Source organism: Watersipora subatra, chromosome 2 (assembly GCF_963576615.1).
Source record: "Watersipora subatra chromosome 2, tzWatSuba1.1, whole genome shotgun sequence".
In the NCBI taxonomy this organism is placed as follows: Eukaryota; Metazoa; Bryozoa; class Gymnolaemata; order Cheilostomatida; family Watersiporidae; genus Watersipora; species Watersipora subatra.
The window spans coordinates 21,867,457-21,889,841 of record NC_088709.1 but is presented as its reverse complement, the minus strand read 5'-3'; the positions used below and the strand labels follow the sequence as shown (position 1 = coordinate 21,889,841).

General features: G+C 36.6%; 1 protein-coding gene across 1 annotated transcript in view; it reads left to right on the top strand.

The window, feature by feature from the left end:
* The window catches only part of LOC137386820 (hemicentin-1-like), a 63,843-nt gene extending 43,243 nt beyond the window's left edge, over positions 1–20,600 (top strand). Inside the window, exons 24-34 of the mRNA XM_068072974.1 lie at positions 471–619; positions 725–876; positions 2,377–2,569; positions 4,584–4,742; positions 8,088–8,308; positions 11,495–11,677; positions 12,935–13,112; positions 14,363–14,563; positions 15,784–15,942; positions 18,947–19,077; positions 19,797–20,600. Coding sequence (XP_067929075.1) covers positions 471–619; positions 725–876; positions 2,377–2,569; positions 4,584–4,742; positions 8,088–8,308; positions 11,495–11,677; positions 12,935–13,112; positions 14,363–14,563; positions 15,784–15,942; positions 18,947–19,077; positions 19,797–20,270 — 2,200 coding nt within the window. The 3' untranslated portion in view covers positions 20,271–20,600. The remainder of the gene's footprint in view (positions 1–470; positions 620–724; positions 877–2,376; positions 2,570–4,583; positions 4,743–8,087; positions 8,309–11,494; positions 11,678–12,934; positions 13,113–14,362; positions 14,564–15,783; positions 15,943–18,946; positions 19,078–19,796) is intronic.
* Positions 20,601–22,385: the final 1,785 nt, after the last annotated feature.

The following is a 22,385-nucleotide window of genomic DNA, read 5'->3' as shown; positions in this document are numbered from 1 at the left end:
CAGCTTGAAAAAAAACATCCAACTGAGTCAAATTCACCGCCGATGCTAATTTTCAGTTAATCGTGATCCGAATAATGTGGGACAAATCAAATAAATGAAGTTTCGCTAAACTCATTTCTTAGGATGAACAATTTTGGTAAATTAGTAGCTATGCTGAAAGGAAAACTCTAGTACTAGGAAGGGTTTAAACAGCTAATACTGTATGACCATAAATTATACAACGTTGTGTAAGAATTGTTATCTAACAATATGCCCTCCTTTCTAGTTCTGAGTTTCAATCGATAAGAATTCATATCAGCGGAATAGGAGGTGGTTGATGCTAGACAAATCCCAGGCTGCTTTTGAGACCAAGAGGTCAAATACCTAACTGGATAAACAACAGCGTTGAAGATCTTTTGTTCTTCACTGAGTTGGATGATGTACCTTTTGCACGTAGAATCCTTAATTTTTGACACCTTTTCTCACTCTAGATTTGCCTCATCGTTCAAGATTGGACCACAGCATGTGCAGCTGGGAGTTGTCTCCTTTAGTTACAATGACAGGGTGGACTTTTACATGGACGATAACACTAACGAGAATGACTTGGAAAATGCTATTGCTAACATCAAGCAAATTGGAGGTTGGCATACCTTTTACAGCTTTGCACTTTGCAGCGCTAAGCAAATAACTCACATACCACTGTAGACTCTAGAGTCTAGACTTTATGTGATGCTCTTACTTACAGGAGGAACGAATACCCATATTCCCCTGAAGCGAGCCAGAGAAGAAATGTTTACGCCTCAGCATGGAGACAGACCAGATGTGAAGAACCTTTTGCTCATACTCACAGATGGAAAGTCGTACAACAGCGAAGAAACGGCTCTTCAAGCAGAACTGGTAAACAATGTGGATTTGAATAGAGGCTACCCTTGAACTAGAGCTGAGCTGGTAACTGTGTAAAACTATTCTCAAATGTTAGGCTTGTAGTTAGAGAAGGGAACTACTACATATGTTAAATTCTACTTAGAGCTGAGCTTGTGACTTCGTTGAACTTAGATTACTTGATTAGGGCTGCGATGGTTACAACTTTGAGCTCTGAAGCTAGTAATTGAGTGAATCAGTCTGGGAGCTCTAATTAGCGCTGAGCTGTTAAAGATACAGTAGATGCCCTAACAAAATAAATAATTTATTTTCATAACAATTATGTTACAGGGATTTAATGTTATATGAAGCATAAAATATGTGTAAATAGCCTAAATCACTCTTGCAAGATCTTCCCAAACACAATCCTTTGGCCCTTCTGAATGAAAACCAAACAAACTAAACTAGACCTTTTTATTTAATGGTTCCACAGTAGCTGTTGTATTATTGGTTAGTACTGACAACCTTTCGTCAATACTAACCAATAATACCACAGTTACTGTAGAGTGGTTAAATAAAAAAGTCTTAACAAACAATAAAGAAACTTTTCTTTTTTTTGGTCTTTTTCCCTTGGCTCAGGCTCTGGACTATGGTAAGGAAAGTGAACACCTTCAATGACAATGTGAATTCAAATTTTTAATTTTTCTTACAGCAAGACCTTTGCTGCATGAACCAAAAAATTTATATGCCTAAAATAAAGGAAAAAATAAAATAGATACTCCTACACATTGTTATCCTTTCCAAGTGCGGCACGAGAGAAAACTATTTTTTTAGAGATATTTTTATTTTTAGAGTTCGCACGACTTCAGGCTTTACGTTATAAAAAATTTCTCATGTGGAATAAAGCAAAAACTTTACATAAGTTCTTTATGTTCAGTGAAATTTATGTAAAATGATGTTTATGTTGTAGAAGCGTCTACTGTATTAAGGGGAGATCAGCGTCGCACCGGTAGCGAGCATTTTTATATTAGATGCTATACTCAGCCCTAATCAGGGTTAAGTTGGCAGCCACCCTATGTTCCTATTACAACTGGCCATACCTGCAATAGACCCATATATACCATATGTTTATAAGCTGACAAACTGTATTCTATTGGAGATAAAATAAAATACCTGTTATAGCAGGATTATGGCTGTTGATAACATAGATAACGCTGCCTAGCTTTGGCTATTTGCAAAGTCAAGTTGATTGTGTTCTTCAAAGTAGGCTAAGCAAACGCAAAGTACAGATTTTAGAAAGGACTTCCACATTTTGATGAGACAATAAACTTAAGTAAAAAAAACCAAAAAGAATATCTTATTAAATAATATTGGCTCTATCAATTAGTTTGTGAAAAATTTTCTATGGTTTAGTTGACCAATGGTAGCACAGATTACAGAAGAAGAAAGCAACTGTTTCCACACTTTTTGTAGTCATTACGCCCACAACTAGTGTGCTTGTGACAATGATTTCAAGATTAAAATACACCATTGCAGTTGCGTGATAATGGAGTAGAGATCTATGCAATTGGTGTTGGAACAGAGGTTGACTTCGAAGAGCTCAATGCCATAACCGGAAGCTCTGAGAAAGTGTACTTTGCGGAGGGCTACAGCACTCTCCAAAATGTGGAAGCCTCCATTGTTGCAGATGCTAAAGTCTCAATCGGGCCGTGTCCCACACCCACAGTTGGTAAGTTTAGACTTAAATCTCTGTATTTCTATACTAGCAACTAAGCATACGTCAGTGTTTTGGTTGTCATCCTTAAATATAACATAAACTAAAATAAAAATTTCTACCGTGTAAGTCAATATTATAAAACAATTTTCTTTCTCCCTTCCTCTCTCTTTCTCCGTCTCTATCTCTCTCTTTCTCCATCTCTATCTCTTTCTTTCTCTCTCTCTCTCTATCGCTCTCCCTCCTCTCTCTCCTGTCTCTGTCTGTCTGTCTGTCTGTCTGTCTGTCTGTCTGTCTCTCTCTCTCTCTCTCTCTCTCTCTCTCTCTCCCTCTCTCTCTCTCTCTCCCTCTCTCTCTTTCTCTCTCACGCTCTCTCTCTCTTTTATCTCCCTCTCTCTCTTACGGTCGATTGTCTCGATTCAGATTGTCTTATGATTTGAACTTTATTACTGAACTCCATGCAGGTCTGTTTTTTGCCTTCTTTTGCCATCTGTTTGTGTCTAGCTTCCTCAACTTAATGTTACACCTGGCTACATCTTTGTATCTCAGTCTAATTCTGCCCTGATTCCTCTTTCCTTCGTAGAGCTGTGAGCATAATAGTTGTCTTGGCAACATTTCACGACAAGAAAACAAATAAGGTGTAAAGTTTTTACAAGATTCATTGTAGTAAATCAGTTGTTCTTTTTATAGTTTGCTTGAAAGCTTCAAGTACGATTCTGTTAAGTCTTACTGATATCAGAAATTTACATTAAGGATAAGAATTGGGCTGTCCGTAGAAACCTTGACCTGCCTGGTAAAAAATATAATTTCAAAATAGTTGGAGAAGACTGCATAGATTTGTCAAACCCAATTAAATATAAACATCTGTGTAGCCTTAGTTCTGTTTGCCAGGTGCCTGTAGACTCTATTTGGACTTACAGTAAAAGCATCCTAAAAAACTTTATTATAGAAGTCTATTAAAACAAAGAGAGTTGGCTATGTTTGCTATGTTGTCTAGTTGGGTTATGAAATTTGGGCCAGTGAAGCAGTAATGTGTTTGATAGTAGACCATATAAACAACACTGAATCATGTAACTAATACTAAACCTTATTCAAGATAGCAAGAGTAGACGACTCCGTATCGGTATTTTGGTAAAGGAAACCATTTACAGTCAGATGCTCTTTTGATGGCCACTGCGGCATTTTCACGGAAAAATGGATAGCTAAATATCTACTGTATAATCACGAACAAATGGATAGCTAAATATCTACTGTATAATCACGAACAAATGGATAGCTAAATATCTACTGTATAATCACCAGCTAAATATCTACTGTATAATCCCCACTAAATATCTACTGTATAATCACCAGCTAAAGTTGTTCAAAGCTAATTAAACCACGAGACAACAATTGAATAAATCATCATTTTTAATTTTTTGTCTCTATAAGTCTAAATTGCTTGGAATGACATTGACTGGCGATAATAAAGTTTATATCTATTTTATTTCAAGTAAACTTATGAATATGGGAAAAAAAACTCTTTTTGCATAACACTGTTCTATAATGTGGAGTGGCAAGGTTTTGGTGTCTGGTATGAGGTGTTGTGGTTTTCGGAGAAAGTAGGAATGTAATAGATGGTCAAGCAGATTGGAGAGATGACCTAGGCACTTTAGACAGCAAATATATAATAACAGATTTAGCTCATCAGCAAAGGCATTTAGATGCTCATCATAATTGTCCATGTCAGGTAGACTAACCCTATAACATAAATTTTGAAATGTTCTAATTTTTCATTATTAGTCTTCGATAGAAAGAGATACCAATCTTTAGCAGCATATGACCGATTAAAAAAGATATAATTATTGAATCTCCATATATTATTTTCTAGCTATGTGTTCTAGACCAAAAGGATGTGATAAAAAACAATGTACTCCGAAACTTTTAACAGCGAGCAATATAAACCTGTTATTCAGTTTAAACACACTTTTTAAGATGAACTGCTGTCAATGTTTGAACTGCTTCTAATTGATAATTTTATGGGTTGTAGAAACCAAAGTATCAGTGTGGAGTGATTGGTCAGCGTGCTCAGTAACATGCGGGACGGGCATCCATTACCGTACCAGGACATGTGAACTAGGCACTGACGGTTTGGTGTGCCCTGAGCTTGACGAATCAAGGGAGTGCATAGAGAAGGTCTGCGAGACGGGTGGGTGACTGTTCTTCTCTAACTGCATTCGATATTGATCTCTGCTTTGCTTACGTTATATACTCTGTTTATGGCGCCTGCATGCAATAATATTTTATAACTTCTATTTACCTTTATTTGCTTTGCCAAACTAGGGCATTTATTATTTGTTGTTTAGTATTGGCGGTACTATTTGTTTTTTTTTGTAGTTGAGAAGTGATCTACAGTATACAGGTTGAACACTGACCTTATTTTATGGCACAATTTTATATTTTTGTAAACAAAAACCATGTTTAAAACAAAACAGTTTTTGCCTTCTAAACAAAAAGCTGCAACTGATTCTTTGAAAATTTTCTAAAGCGGTTTATTCGGGTTTTAATTATTTACCAAAAAAATTAACCTCTGTCAAGGAAACAAATAACTTATTAAAAACTTACATTTTAAACATTTTCTCGTAACAGGCTCATTATAAGACAAAAGTTACAAAGGTCAAATAGTAAAACATGCTATTATTTAAAGATTCTATTATATAATGTTTCATTAAAAATTTAAAAGTTAATTTGAAATATACTTTCGTATAAAGCTCTTACTTTTTTGCTGCTGCAAAGTTTTAAAAAATGTTTTTAAAAATGTTTTTTGTGAGCAGATATTGATAATTGCTATTTACTTTAAGACAGGCTTTTGCAGAATTGTCTAAATCTGAATTGTCTCGTGCGTATAAGCATTACTCAATTCTGTTGTACGTATAAGCATTAGTCAATTGTGTCGTACATATAAGCATTATTCAATGTGTCATACGCATAAGCATTACTCAGTTGTGTCATACGTATAAGCATTATTCAATTTGTCGTATAAGTATTACTCAATTGTGTCGTACGTATAAGCATTAGTCAATTGTGTCGTACATATAAGCATTATTCAATGTGTCATACGCATAAGCATTACTCAGTTGTGTCATACGTACAAGCATTACTCAATTGTGTCGTACGTATAAGCATTACTCAATTGTGTCATACGTATAAGCATTAGTCAATTGTGCTACTATTTCTAGTAACTTTGATAACCAGCTTTCAAGTTAAACTTTTGTATAATAAAAGCTATAACAAGCATTCTAACAATTTAAAATATAATTGAAATTAAGCAAACAAAGTATAATTGTGATGTGAGACCAAAATGTTTCAGAATTCACAGAGAGCATATGTACTCTTCATATGTGTGTCATAGCAGATTGCATATTTCATTGTTGTGATGTACAGTTGTCAATATCCTATCAATCTTGTTCAAGTATCGCAAGTCATGTGTCTCTCATATAATTTTATTGGATCTCTTATCAATTCCAGAGAAGAAAGAAGGTATTTGCTGATAATATCTCTAGCTATAGCTGCTGACCCTGTAATGTTTGCTGCTTGGGGTAGTGTCTCATTATGTCAGGTCTAACTCGTACCTCTGCTCATTTCCCCTAGCTCATTTCCTGTCAATCATCTGCAGGTCTATCGGGTGTGATTTTACTTTGTGCTGGCTCTTACTTGCATAATAGTATTGTGTTTCTGAGGTAAGACCTGCGACAGCCATCGCTGCATAAATAAATCAATTTACAATAATCATTCACAAAAAATTACTATAATAAAAATAATAATAATGTTTATCTGTTTGTCTGTCCCTCCGTCCGGAGACACGGTTTAATGTTGATAAAAAGATTACATCAAACAGGATTCGAACTTTCAACTTTTGTCCTGGTAAACCAACACTCATACAACGACGTCAATCAATTACATTGCTGCATTATGGAATAATTGTGCACATACTTATGACAAACGACAATAACTCACAGCAGCCTACTGCCAGTGGACTAAGGATTTTTAAGTTTATAGCTAGCTGGGAGGTTAAAAGGCTGATTCTCAGGAACCAGACCGATTTTTGAAACAAAATATTTTTGGTGACCTGGCGGAAAACACAGAGGACTTGCGTGGGAAGTGTGGATGAAACCAGCCAATACATGTCGTATAGCGGTTAACCACATCAACTGACACACTTATAATGACAAAACAGGATTTATTAATTATTCTATATATATAAACTTCACCATTTGTCTTTTTGATTGTTTGTCTTGTTGTTAAACTCTGTGCCCAGTCATAGCAATTGAAATCTATCAATGGAAAATTCACTTAACACTGGATTTGATCTCAAGACCTCTTGATCTAAAGGCAGCGCACTTAATCATTAATCCATGCGGTACAAAGTGGATTTGTTGGGCAAATATTCATTACATTGGTTAAGATACTCACGTTTAAAGAACTTGCTTGGGGTTAGTAACTAGCACCGGTGACCGTGACACGTAACAATTGTTAAGCAGGCCCAAAACGCGGGTATTTTTTAGTAAGCATTCGGCTAATAGTGATATAGAAGTTGAAAATTGCAAATGCCATTATAACTGATTCTAAATTTTACATCCTGTGGGCAGACATAAAAAATAGTTCCTCTGCCTATTTTGCTGACATTGTTCTTTGTAAACCCTTTGATATAATCCATAAAGTCACCTTAATACCAAAGGTTTCTTGTCTAACAAGATAACAGCTATTGTCTTCTCTTACCAATAAATAGTAGACTTTTAATAATAATCTGCCTCCTAATATTGTTAGTCTTTCATGTATGATGGCTTCACTGGCACTTAGTCTAAACTCTGCAAATTACTCCTTGCAAATCATATGGTGTGCTGATCTTCAAACAACAAACCTATTTACGCAATGCTAGGTTCAGCAGCAGACTTATTAGTAGTTCTATCATAAACTAGTTAGTAAAAAGGCAGCTGACAGAATAAAAGCCTGCTAACCACTCACCATGGGATATATCGACACACCAGCGATGGCTGTCGCAAGGTTGAAGTGAACAAAATGCTGTCACTTCAGCCAAATAGCTGAAGTACCTACCCGACACATTGTTACATTAAGTGATGAGTTTTCTAGGTACTGGAGTTGTAGGAGAGGATAACTTGGGATTGTGATGGCACCAGACTGTATGCATTGTTTGTGTAACACTATGTTTTGTTAACACCAGCATGATGTGTAGTTTGCAGTTTACCATTATGTTTTTCATCAAATTCACTGAGAAGAGAGTAATAGATAGGCATTAAAAACAGAGATAGTGAGAAAACTGCAGAAACTACAGCCAAAATAAGTTTAGGTATCCTTTGATTATTTGAATTCCCTTGTCGCTGAAGTTTGTGTAACAAATCAACTGATAGCATTTGTACCTTTGCGCCAAATGATATGTCATGGAGAGTGTGAGAGTCATGTGATGTGCTGTAGCATGTGTCTGCAGGTGTCTTCTCCAAACTGTATAAAGTATCCATCACTGCCTACTTTGTAGATTGCATTTCAAAAAGCTCAAAAGCGGACATCGCATTCCTCTTAGACACATCCAGCTCTGTCTATGAACCAGACTTTGACAAAATGAAGTTGTTCCTCGCTGATTTCATGAATTTGTTTAATGTCAGCGAAACAGGCCAGAAAATTGCGTCCTTGACTTTTTCTGATGATGTGGATGTGAACTTTCATTTTAATGACTATGACAACATAGAGGCTGTGAAGGTAAGCAGCATGTCATGTGACCAATTGTAAGTAGCCAGTCAGCTGGTGAAGTTACAACTGTAAGAACTTTGACAGGCATTCCTGAGACAAAATTTTAAATAGTAGTGGCAGTTACATCAGTGTGACGTCTATGAATATGTTAGTGAGGGTCTCACTAGTGTCACATCTATGAGTATGTTAGTGAGGGTCTCACTAGTGTCACATCTATGAATATATAAGTGAGGGTCTCACTAGTGTCACATCAACGAGTATGTTAGTGAGGGTCTCACTAGTGTCACATCTATGGATATGTTAGTGAGGGTCTCACTAATGTCACATCTATGAATATGTAAGTGAGGGTCTCACTAGTCTCACATCTAGGAGTATGTTAGTGAGGGTCTCACTAGTGTCACATCTACGAGTATGTTAGTGAGGGTCTTACTAGTGTCACATCTATGAATATGTAAGTGAGGGTCTCACTAGTGTCACATCTATGAATATGTTAGTGAGGGTCTCACTAGTCTCACATCTATGAGTATGTTAGTGAGGGTCTCACTAGTGTCACATCTACGAGTATGTTAGTGAGGGTCTTACTAGTGTCACATCTATGAATATGTAAGTGAGGGTCTCACTAGTGTCACATCTATGAATATGTTAGTGAGGGTCTCACCAGTCTCACGCAGTATTTTTGCTAAGTCAACTAAAACCTATGATTCTTTGATATATCAGCTGGACTAATATTCTTAATCAACAATTCAACAAAAGGAAACTGAAGAATGTTTTTAGCTAAAATACCTTCAGATAATGGACAAACGTATGATAATGTACAAATGTATAATAATGGACAAACGTATGATAACGTACAAATGTATGATAATGTACAAATGTATGATAATGTACAAACGTATGATAACGTACAAATGTATAATAATGTACAAACGTACGATAATGTACAAATGTATAATAATGTACAAACGTACGATAAGGTACAACCGCATAATAATGTACAAATGTACGATAATGTACAAACGTACGAAAATGTACAAACGTCCGATAATGTACAAACATACGATAATGTACAAATGTATGATAACGTACAAATGTACGATAATGTACAAACGTATCATAATGTACAAATGTACGATAATGTACAAACGTACGATAATGTACTAGCGTATGATAATGTACAGGTGTACGATAATGTACAGACATAGGATACTGTACAATTGTATGATAATGTACAGACGTGTGATAATGTACAAACGTATGATAATGTACAGATGTTTGATAATGTACAAATGTATGATAATGTACAAAGGTATGATAATGTACAAATGTATGATAATGTACAAACGTATGATAAGATACAAATGTATGATAAGGTACAAACGCCCGATAATGTACAAACGTACGATAATGTACAAACATATAATAATGTACAAACGTGCGATAATTTACAAACGTACGATAATGTACAAACATCCGATAACGTACAAACGTACAATAATGTACAAACGTATAATAATATACAAACGTACGAGAATGTACAAACGTACGAAAATGTACAAATGTACGATAATGTACAAACATACGATAATGTACAAATGTATGCTAATGTACAAACATACTATGGGTACATTTGTACGATAATGTATGTTTGTACGATAATGTACAAACGTACGATAAAGTACAAACATACGATAATAGTGTACAAATCATCAGAAGCAAAGATGGTACATTAATGCATTATAGTCAAAGTAAACCTGATTTTTTTCCATGACTTTTAAAGTAAGATCTTCATTTCTGAGAAATTAGAGTTGTCCTCTCCATGTAACCTATGACCTTGGCTTAAAAAGTATAACACTGGCTCAAGGAAACTCAATAATAGTATATAATAAGCAATGAGGATATTCTGACAGCCATGAAATGGCTGCTGTCAGCAATCAAAATTATTATTTCATGGTTCATGGTGGTGTTTTAAGCTCTTGCAATTACAGTGGATGTCATTTTGCACCAATGTTGGCACCGAATGCGGTGCAGATGTACGTGGGAGATGTTTTCAATAACATATGCACTATGACAAGAATTTCAGTGTCTGTTCTGAATGATTTGCTCATTGGTGATTAGTTGTGTTGACGCTGAGTTGTTTTCGGAAATAAGGTCATCATTATGATAGCACTGTTCAACCAATCAAAATATAGAAGGCTCATTGATAACAGCCAAAAATATCCATTTATTTGCCAATGTACTCCTAGCAACTATGGGATTGAGAAATAGCATTAAGATGCAAAACCTAGTGCCAAAAGCATAAGTATGGTTAGCTTGCGCATCCATTACACTTCCCTCTCAAACTTCGGGATCCTAAAACATCGACCCTTAAGTCACCTGATTAGCCTGTGAAAGTTAGGATATCTGATGAGACTGCCCGATGACACATGCTATCACAACACACAGGTTCTAAATAACACCGACGATGAATCATCGTAAAAATATATAAAAATTTAATGATTCACAGAGCGTCGATTTGCCAAATCTTTATTTTTATATCTTACTGTCGTCTGTGTGTCCAGAAAAAAATTATTAATTTTCATCAAAACATCAAAAGAACAAAAAAAATCAAAATCATGTCTAACAGTTTTAGCAATAGAAACAGGAAACAGAAATAGAAAGTTTTTAAGAATGACAAGCTAAAAGTTGGGATAAATATTAAAAGGAGATAATAATGCAAATAGGTTTCAAAAATAAAATTTAAACACGTGACTTTAAAGATAGACCAAAACAATAAAGAGATTTATTATTTGACTATGGCCACTGTAATATATTTACAAATATTAGCTGTATAAGCTGGCTAAACAATAATTTACCCATATTTAGGTGTCAGCATACTGTAATTATACAGACATTAATTTTTACTATAATAATACGTGTAAGAGCTTTCTTTCCATCCGGAGCCATGGTTAGAGTGCAACATAAAGAACAGCTTTTAGGGGATTTGAACTCGCAACATATTCAACCGACACAACAACACCCACACTAATTGACTCGTGGCTTTTCAAAATAATTGTCAAGGTAGTTATTTTCTGTGCTTTTTTGGCACACCTGATGACTTCTTGTGATTCGTTAGGGTGCCCAGATACGGGTTTTCTTAAAGTTATAGGTGGAGTCTCCATTATCAGTTTTAATGATTTTTTGAATTTCTCATTTCAGGCTGCTTTCCTGAGAATACCGATGCATCTCGGAGGCACCCAAACTGCAAAGGCCATCCGCTATGCTCGTCAAGAACTCTTTGTCGAAATGAATGGAGCAAGGCGAAACAGTGCCAAGGTTGCCTTCGTTATCACCGATGGCAAATCTTATGACCCTGAGCAGACGACCATCGAGGCTGAGCTGGTATGAGTGTTTGTTTACCCAGATGTCATTTTACTTGTCAAGTCATGTTCAATATTAGCTGAATGCCCGGCCTTGTCCGAATAATAAAAGTCTTTGCACAGAAAATTGATTTTTATTTAACATATAACAGCAGTTACCATTCTAACTTTTAAACTTCATATCATGAGAAAAGTGTTTTGTGCAGTTTAAATAAATCAAGAAAAAAAATAAAACAACTGTAAAGGTCTTCAACTTTGTCAAACAACTGCAACTTTCAAACTTCATATCATGAGGAAAATGTTTCGTACAGGCCAAATAAATTAAGAAACAAAATAAAACAACTATAAAAGTGCTTAAATGTAAATGTGAAATAATTACCAAGTAATAGCTAAATTAAGTCTGCTTTGCTACGATTACAATAAAATATGATTTGGTAATGATACAGTTAATACGAACTGAGAAAAAAAATTAAAAATTCTGAATATGTTTAACTAATAATAACAATTCTTGCATAGAAGTCTGTGTGTATACAAAAAGGTTACTGTCCCAGCAGAAGCTAACCATCAAAACTTTGAATACGATGATACTGCTACCACTCGATACTGGTCCAAATGTAAAACTGATATAACAAACTGTCTTTGTTTGACCGAATGGAGAGAGAATGTAGAGGCTATTCCTACTTGAGATAATGCAATTGTTCACATGAAAAGTAATGGTCTTTACCAATTTCGCAATTGAACCTTACAAAAAACCGGAAACAGAAGTTCACAAAAAAAGGAAAAGCATCGTGTTTCATAGAGTTAATAGAGTTTCATTTCATACATCATTTAGCGTGTGAAATTGGAAAAAAGGGTGTACGCAGTATATAGAGAAAGCTATGAATCGTAAGAGCCTCTGTAGACTCGTGGTTATACAGTTGGATCATAAACCTGCAGGTACAATCTTTGTGAGTTTAAGTCCAGCACGATTCAAGATTTTAAATCCAAGATTTTATTAGCTATAACCGGACATACCGAATGACCTATTAAAGTACACACAGACAAACTTTGAGATACATATAGGTTCATGAGCAATAACGGCAAAATAGAATCACAACCAAAAAAGTATCCCTGATCCAACATTTCACTTGAGAACAGATCATGATCTCTCCGTTTTATCTTGTATTTATGGCAATTCAGACATCATTGGAGAAGTTGTGTTTGTAAAGAGGTCAGCATAGCAGGGCACTGAATACTGGTCATACCGAGGTGATGTAAGACTTTGTGCTACTTTCTACAGGCAAGAAGATCTGGTATAATAGTCTACAGCATTGGTATTGGACCGGAGACAGACCAAAGTGAGCTAGAACGAATAGCTGGAGAGGCAGCACAAGTTTACTATGTCGAGACCTATGCGGAAATAAACACTCTGAAACGAGCCATCGGTGTAGAACTTGGGCGCTGTTATAATCCTCTTGGTAAGCATATGTTAGACAGCAAGTTTTTATTCTGAAGTAGCCATAGCGTGAAGTGGTGTAAATAATATTATCAGTGTAATTGCTTTTAATGACTAATCCTAATAACTTTTCCTTTTACATCTGCCAACCTGCAGATAGTGTCAAGTGTTACTTGCTGAGGCTGTCGAATGCTGATTTCTAAAGATGTCATTACCACTTGCAGATATAATTTGATATTGTGCCTTTGGCTTGAATTCTCATGACAACCCTGATGACATCGATACAAGGAACTGTTGCAAATCAATACCTATTCTCACTAGTGAAAACAAAACAGCATAATAAGATTTACGAAATTGAGTTTTACTTACTCCCTTGCAATACTTTTAACAAAGTATTTTCAATATTCAAGCAAAAATTCCACCAATCTATAGGAAACGTTTAGAAAATTATCACCGCCAATGGTAAGCGTGTTCCACAATGTTTGGTCATGTTGGTATATTGTATACATTCCTTATAGGAATAGAAACTACCACTCAAACATACGGTAAATACTATTTAATATAATTATATATATATCTAGATTTTTGACTCGATTTCCCAGAGAATCAGAGCTTTTTGCAGTGATCTGTGATTGGTGAGGGTGTGCTGTGTCCCCAGCCTCAAACTTTCCCTTTGGCGGACTTGACTGCACTTGCTTTTCATATTTTCTTTATAGAACCAATATAAACACTGCTGATTACCTTTAACTTTATTTCTATAAACTAATTTAAGACAAACGCCGTGTCTACAGAAATTAGAGTTGTCTTCTCTATACATACTATAATCTTGGCTTGAACAATGACATTTTTCATGCGTAGTTTGAAGTTCATGCTCAGTTTCCATTACTTATAACTGATCTGAAATTAAGTACTCTATTTTTTAGAATAATATAGATATTAGTAGAAGTTTTATTTTAATTGGTCAACTTAATTTAACTTTAGTTTACTTAATTAAAGTTAATTTAGTTTACTTAATTAAAGTTAATTTAGTTTGTTGCTATAGCTTCTGGAGTTGTCAGAACTTGATTCAGACAAATAACTCTAGCAATACTTGAACCAAATGGGGTGCTTTGGAAGTAGTAATATGAGATCAACTTTAAAGTTGGAATGCAAATATTCAAAGTCTACTTGAGTGCCTAAACGCTGACTAACTTTACTATTGACTACTAACTTAACATTAATATTATACTTTAACATTATATTATATCTTAACTTAATATCGTATTTTTATAGCTCCAATTGATGGTGGGTACGGGCCATGGAGTGAGTACAGCCGCTGCTCGGTAAGCTGTGGAGTTGGAACTAAGACTAGAACACGAGAATGCAACAGCCCAGTACCAAGAAATGGAGGTAAAGACTGCGAAGGGCCGAGTACTCGCAGCAAAAGGTGTCGGGCTCCTCCATGCTGCCCCCCAGCTGGTTGCACTCCAAAAGGTGAGTAGGTTACAGGCCTTACAGAATATGATGCAATTTTTTATATTGTTTCTTGTTAACTTTGTATACTATTACAAGTTACTCACTATCAGGTAGTTAAAACTCCTTGAAAGTTTTAAGTATCTTAAAGATTTATAGCGAAATTGTTTTCACAATGAAACATCCTCATGGTCCCTGAATCATAATTCTACTAAATCTTATGCTAAATGCAAACTTTAGCCTAAGACTTCTAGATATATAGCCTTAGTTTTGTGGAATCAACTTTTTATTACGCTGAAACCTTCAAATAACAAAGTTTATAATTGTTGCAGTTTTTAATGTTGGCTGTTCACTTGCATCCATAGAAGTGTCATAATTTATGCAGGTATTCATAGAGTCATCAATAGAGAACAGGCTGAAAGTGAGAGAAATCTTTTATAATTATATATTATATATCTAGGCTATCTAAGTATTTAACATCAAATAGCAGTTTTCATATCTTACCTTCTTGAGTCAAAAAATGCATTTTAAAAGACATCTTCAAATAAAACAAAGGGTTTCTACTCAAAAATCTTAAATATTTAAAAAAGAAAATCTTGAAAATAACATAAAAACCTTAAATCTAATTCCGGATTTTTTAAATTGTATTTTTAGTTTTCGAGTCTAAATTTTAGGATTTTGTTTTTAAAATATGTTAGAATTTTCTTTCCGTCTAACCTTTAGCCCTTGTTTCAGCCTATCAGATATCAAATTTCCTGCATTATTGCATACAAATCACCATTTTTCATTATAAACTGTTGGGCAATTTAGACAGAAATTGATGTACATTAAAACATTATTAGGCAATACTGAGCATGAACGCCCTAGTAATATATTTATAACTCAACAAAACTATTAGCAGGTGTTTTAGCTTCTATACCAAAAAGAAACAAGTAAAATTTATTTTATTGGACCAAAGGCTAGCTCAATAACGCATTACTCTTACCGCTTGTAATCACAATCATTGTGCTGCCTGGCGCAGTGATTGAGACATCAACAACATTGGTATAAGAAGGCCAATTTTATGACTCGCAGCTCAAGACTTGTTGTTACATTGTCACTTGAATGACAGCTTAAAATATGCCTGTTTATCACGAAAAGCAATCAACGCTCTGAAGTTGACTAAACAAAAGGGCATCCACAAAAGTTCTATACATAAATGAAAACTGGCTACATGCTTTAGTTTGTGTGATTTGTTACAGAGCCGGAGGGGTGGTCTGAGTGGGAGTTTAGTTCCTCATGCAGTACAACATGTGGCGAGGGTGTTCAGGAAGTCACACGTTACTGTCAATATGGAGATAGCTGTCAGCTTGGACAAGTGGAAAGTAAAACCATCAGATGCCAATTGGAAACATGCCAAGGTAAACAACATCAGATCTTTGATGAATAACACATGAATGTAAATGGCTGCAGAGAGCTCGGCTTAGGGATTCGTAAATAAGTACACTTGACTATGCATTAGAGCTGTCTACGTATGGTCTTAAAATTCTCCTACCTCAAACTTTATGCCACTCATCAGAAATAGACTCTAGTGCTTCTTTTACTTGAGGAAATACTGAAAGACAATTGCGCAATTTAGCCAATGAACTGGCAGCACTCAGAGGAACCCCAATGAGTCATTTTATTCAAGTTTTTTAAACTTAGAGCTTTGCTACTACCTGCACTTCAATATCCTACCAACGTATCCAGTATCGGGTGATGTGTATCTGTTTCATTTTAAATAGCTTGGTATTAAGGGCATCTAAAAGCTTGTTCAGTAAACGACTACCTGTTTAAAGTTGTCAGAGAATTGACCCAGGGGGTTCACTCTCTTCTATTCATCCCCAAGGGCTAGTCTGAGATGTCATAAAATGCACCCTTTCCACTGAATTACACATTAATTAAAACTACCCCTTATTACTTTATCACCACAGACTAATTGCCCTTTTTTGCTCATGAATACCCTTTTCCATTGTAGAAAGGGATATTCATGTACAGAGCTAAAAAACATACCCTTTTTTATGAAAACACTCCAGAGTGTCAGGCCACCAAAAACACCCTTAAAACGTGCTTTTTTTCGTCGAGCCCTTGGGGCTGAAAGTTGAGAGTAAACCCCCTTGGGAAAATTGACTACTCAAATATTGTAACGACAAACGGTTTAATATGACAGTTGTAATAAGCTATAGAAAGCAGTAAAGAATGTTTAAACTGGAACTATCTGGGAATGAAAAGTTGATTTGAGAAGAAGAATATTCTGTATGGTGTATCAATATTATCAAGACATCTTTAGGACTGAAGAATAAGCACCTTAATGGCAGATATAGTGCATTTGAAAAGACAAATACAGAAGTAGCCAAACTTATAATAGAGCCATAACAATGGTCTAGGGAAAAGCAACTCTCACTTTAATTTTTTTCCAGTTCAGGTTGAGCTGTCACTTGCTGATAGGCTTGATTTTCAGTACGGTGGCCTGTCTTTTTGAACAAATTTAAATTTTTCAGGTGGTGTGAGGAGACAGTGAATTTTTCAAAAGTTTTTCTGTATAGTAGGCCTACCTGGTAGCAAGTGCTAGTAGGCCTACCTGGTAGCAAGTGCTAGTAGGTCTACCTGGCAGCAAGTGCTAGTAGGTCTACCTGGTAGCAAGTGTTAGTAGTTCTACCTGGTAGCAAGTGCTAGTAGGCCTACCTGGTAGCAAGTGCTAGTAGGCCTACCTGGTAGCAAGTGCTAGTAGGTCTACCTAGTAGCAAGTGCTAGTAGGCCTACCTGGTAGCAAGTGCTAGTAGGCCTACCTGGTAGCAAGTGATAGTACGCCTACCTGGTAGCAAGTGCTAGTAGGTCTACCTGGCAGCAAGTGCTAGTAGGCCTACCTGATAGCAAGTGCTAGTAGGTCTACCTGGTAGCAAGTGCTAGTAGGCCTACCTGATAGCAAGTGCTAGTAGGCCTACCTGATAGCAAGTGCTAGTAGGGCTACCTGGTAGCAAGTGCTAGTAGGTCTACCTGGTAGCAAATGCTAGTAGGCCTACCTGGTAGCAAGTGCTAGTAGGCCTACCTGGTAGCAAGTGCTAGTAGGCTTACCTGGCAGCAAGTGCTAGCAGGCCTACCTGGTAGCAAGTGCTAGTAGGTCTACCTGGTAGCAAGTGCTAGTAGGCCTACCTGGTAGCAAGTGCTAGTAGGCCTACCTGGTAGCAAGTGCTAGTACTAGAGCATTTCAAATGAGAAGCTAGTGCAGGTTAGACACACTTATCTGAAGGAGCATTAATAGTCAGCGAGAGGCATGTCAGCAAAGGTGTGTCAGCAATGAGTGTATCAGCAAGGAGTGTGTCAGCAAAGGGTGTGTTAGAGAAGGGTGTGTCAGCAAATGGGTGTATCAACAAGGGATGTATCAACAAAGGGGTGTATTAGCAAAGGGTGTGTCAGCGAGGGGTGTATCAGCAAAAGGTGTGTTAGAGAGGAGTGTGTCAGCGTAGGGTGTATCAACAAGGGGTATGTCAGCAAGGGATGTTTCAGCAAGGGGTATGTTTGCAAGGGGTATGTCAACAAGGGATGTGTAAGCGAGGAGTGTGTCAGCGAGGGGTGTGCCAGTGAGAAGTGTATCAGCAAAGGATGTGTTAGAGAGGGGTGTGTCAGCAAAGAGGTGTATCAACAAGGGGTGTATCAACAAAGGGGTGTATTAACAAGGGGTGTGTCAGCGAGGGGTGCATCAACAAAGGGTGTGTTAGAGAGGGGTGTGTCAGCAAAGGGGTGTATCAACAAGGGGTGTATCAACAAAGAAGTGTATTAGCGAAGGGTGTGTCAGCGAGGGGTGTATCAGCAAAGGGTGTGTTAGAGAAGGGTGTGTCAGCAAAGGGGTGTATCAACAAGGGGTATGTCAGCAAGGGATGTGTAAGCGAGGAGTGTGTCAGCGAGGGGTGTGCCAATGAGAAGTGTATCAGCAAGAGGTGTATTTGCAAGGGGTGTGTCATCAAGGGGTGTGTCAGTGAGGGGTGTGTCAGCAGGAGAGGTGTGTGAGAGGCTTTAGTGTCTGCTCCCATCAATCATGCATACCTAAATTCTTTTCACAACTTTTTGTAAAGAATCATTAATTTAGTTACAACAACACCGACTCCATGCTGGTCAATAATATTATGTGCTCCATAGCATTTTTAACTATGTTTTTTGTGCTGGCCAAAAAAGTATTTTTATTAGCGAAAGCACTTCAAAATACAAAAAAGTGTGTTTAGCAACTACAGAATTAAGCAAAAAAATATGAGTAATGCATGATTATGAGTTCTAAACAAACAGCAACCTGCTTGACCCAGTGCTGATGTGATTGGAGTTGTGTGCTCGTCCAGTCAGTCGCGTATCCTCCATACAAGTGTTCATAATGTATAATTATTGGTATTACAGATACTGGAAATCAAAGATGTGGGGGAGATGATGGACTCAACGTAATGTTTGCTTCCCAAGGAATCAATGCTAATGGACCCAACTCCTACCTCGCCGTAGAGCTCATTGCAAATGCAACTGCATCACTTGGGGTTTGTCTTATGTGCTACCAACTACCATATGACTTTGTTTCAAGTCAAAACATTTGCTAACTAATAGTAAATGGTCATTTCATAGACATCAAGGGTTAGTGTATATTCTGTAGTGGTAAATGCTCATTCCATAGACATTGAGTCTCATAAAATGTTCAGCATATGTTAGCTTTGGTAAAGAGTCATACTATAGGCCTAACTGTTGAATGACTATAATTGATCAACTTTATTTTATAAGTGTATCATTTTATATACCAAATCTTTGTTTGAATTTTATACTAAGTTTTATAATATATGTTACGCAAAACAATTTCTGAAGTTTAATTAGTGTATAGAGAAATACTCATGGCAAGTGTGCTAGGTATTGACTCACTTTTTACAACACAAAACTGAAAACTGATTTTTGTAAATTTATTCTAATTTAAAAAAATTTTTTAATTGATTGGTTTTGTTACTTATGCTCAGACTAGAGTCTTTTTGTGAAGCTTGGAAGTAGATACTGATAACAAGCGTTAGTTTGTTTTACAATTACTTGATTTGCATATTTTTGAAAAAGGAAACCTTCACCCGAGATTGGCTGTTGCCATGTTTTAACAGCACATTGAAATAAGAACACATGGACAGAATCTTTTGTAAGCAACTCGCCGTGTAATGCCATAATTGTGTGTCTTATCTGGAAAAATTGTCTGTCAAACCTGACACGTGGCTCATATTTGCAGGTTGATGGAAACCAAATTCGAACAAGTCTCACCCTTAGTGACTGTTCATGCGGAAGAAACACTGGCTATGACTTGTCAAGATATCGCAACTTTGAAGACATCTACAATCACCTGCATGACCTTGACCTCGGAGACACGGCCTCTCTTCTGCGAAAAGTGAAGTCACAGAACAACATCATGCCCAGCTTGTCAAGAGACCGAGCATTCAGTGATAGCAGACGACAGGTCCTCGTCTACATGTTTGATGCAAATGATTATATCACAAGCCAAGCAATCGCTGAAGCAAACAAAATGAAATTAGCGGGTGTTACCATTTACGCTGCCATTGTCAGCACAGATGTTGACATGAAGCTTGTAAGCCAGATAGCCTCTGCTCCTGCGATTGAGCATATTCTCATTGCTAGCAGTAAAGAAGTCGGTAACGAGTTTGTCACCAATCTGTACGAAAAGCTGTGTGGGTCGGTGAGGTTATAAGACCATATATTCTTTTGATGATAGATGACAGAGAAGTTCTGTACCTTATCGTATAGCCATAATTTGCTTGTAGTGCTTCTTCCATGTTATGTAGCTCTGTATAAAGTATTTTAGTTCAAGTTGTTTTACAGTTTTTGTTATATTTACATGCATTTACTTTTACTTATCTCTGGAGAGAATAAGGTCTACTAGGAGTTTGTTTCATAACTTCTGATAGGCTTGCCAGATCTCCAACAGCGCTGTTTGTATGTGCGATAATTTATTTGTTGACAACTAACACTGCTTCTTATCTTAAATGGCTTTTAGTATAAATATATGTTTTGATAGTTACCTGAACCGCATCGATATCATCTTATCTACACTTAGACGATTCATTTAACATGTTTACAAAGGAAAGCATTCAATGGCAGACACTTTATGGCAAAATTTAACCTTGCTATCTGAAGGCTGGTTCACACCGCATGTCGGAGTTGGCCTGTTGATGATTTTTCCTCGACTATGTGCACCCTAAACCGTTGGTATCATCAAGGTAACGCGGATGCATCAGGAATGATTGGAGTTGTCAAACTTTTCCTATAGTTTGTCGAGTATCCCTGACAGCCTGTACAATGTGCACCACTTCGGCGATAGTGAATGACTGCTGCAGATTGCCTTATCTATATTTTCTTTCATGGCAGTTGCTGCGGGACTAGTATTTCATCCTTTCCGTGACCATATAGTACAAAAAGAGTGCTTTGCAGTAGACTATTCACTGATATTACGAGGATGGGTTTGTGATAGTGTGAACATTATCATCACAGACGATTATCCAATATTGTGTGATTAATATGCGGTAGAGTGTAAACCAGCCTCTAACAACAATTTTTAGGAAATTTCTCTGACACTGATTTTTTGCAGCTGAGATTGCCAGACTTTGCATAACCTGTGCGCCTCTAAAAAGTTAGGGCGTGCAAATAAGAAAGTACAACTCCAAGGCATAAACACATTAGTGCAACCAAATACACACCGCCTGTATGTTGCAAATGCACTTGATGTGAACATAGTTACCATAGAAACACAGAAAAGTTTGACAAATAAAAATTATCAGCGGCACTAGAAACCAGAGCAGTGGCTGATGAAATTAACAAGTTAACAAATAACGGAACTGCATTTTCCTCCGATCATAATCAGCACAGTCAAACTGTCATAGCATTTCCATATTTGAATTTTAAAATGAGGATTTGTTTCCTCTATAACAATGACTTTCATTTGACTTCGAGTAAAATAAATTTAATTACTAAATATAGGATGTCTTATTAATGATGAGATTAGTTAGTAATTATGTGTCGAGACAAAACAACAATAATGTACAATTCTCAGTGTCGCCGATATTGGCAGTATCAACGCATAATATTTTTCTTAATTCGCTTGCATTAAAGCTCATGACTGGCAGCGAGGGTGATGCCATTAACTGACCTTGCAAATACGACTTACCTCGAAATACCTTGCTCTAATTCAATTGGGCATTATGAATTCTTTCATACAAATATTTGCTATTGAATAAGTTCTCTCGGCCTACATTTGGAATCCAAAAAGCTAATACATATTGTTAAGGTTTTAAAAAGAACAAAGGAAGCCTTCAGGAATTCCCCTTTTACTGAAACTGCTCAACCCTTGATTTCATAGCGTTGACGCATACGTTTGCAACTAGTTGATAGCAAGGTCATTTAGAGATGGCTCCAACTTCTATCTTTAGAGCTATTCGCCTCTAATGTCTAAGAATTCTCTAAGCCTTCATGTGCCACTATACTTAAAATGCTGGAGGGCAGGAAAGTTAGCTGACTTCAGCCCAAACTACTCATTAGGGAAACCTTACATGTAGCTTATTATTATAAATGTTAGGCGTTGGCGGCTGCTATATCTTAGCCTGTTTAGTAGAGTAGCTATTTAGTGGATTTTAGGCCGCTGTATACCTACGTAGACTCGCCTTCTTGAGAAGATGCTCTTAAAATGGAATGGGGGCATCAACCAAGCTGCCATAAAAGGTAATGACTAAACGGGGGCACTGTATTTCCTCACATTACTCGTGTGATTAGAAACTCAGGCTTAGTTTAGCCAAAAATGATGCTCATAGGC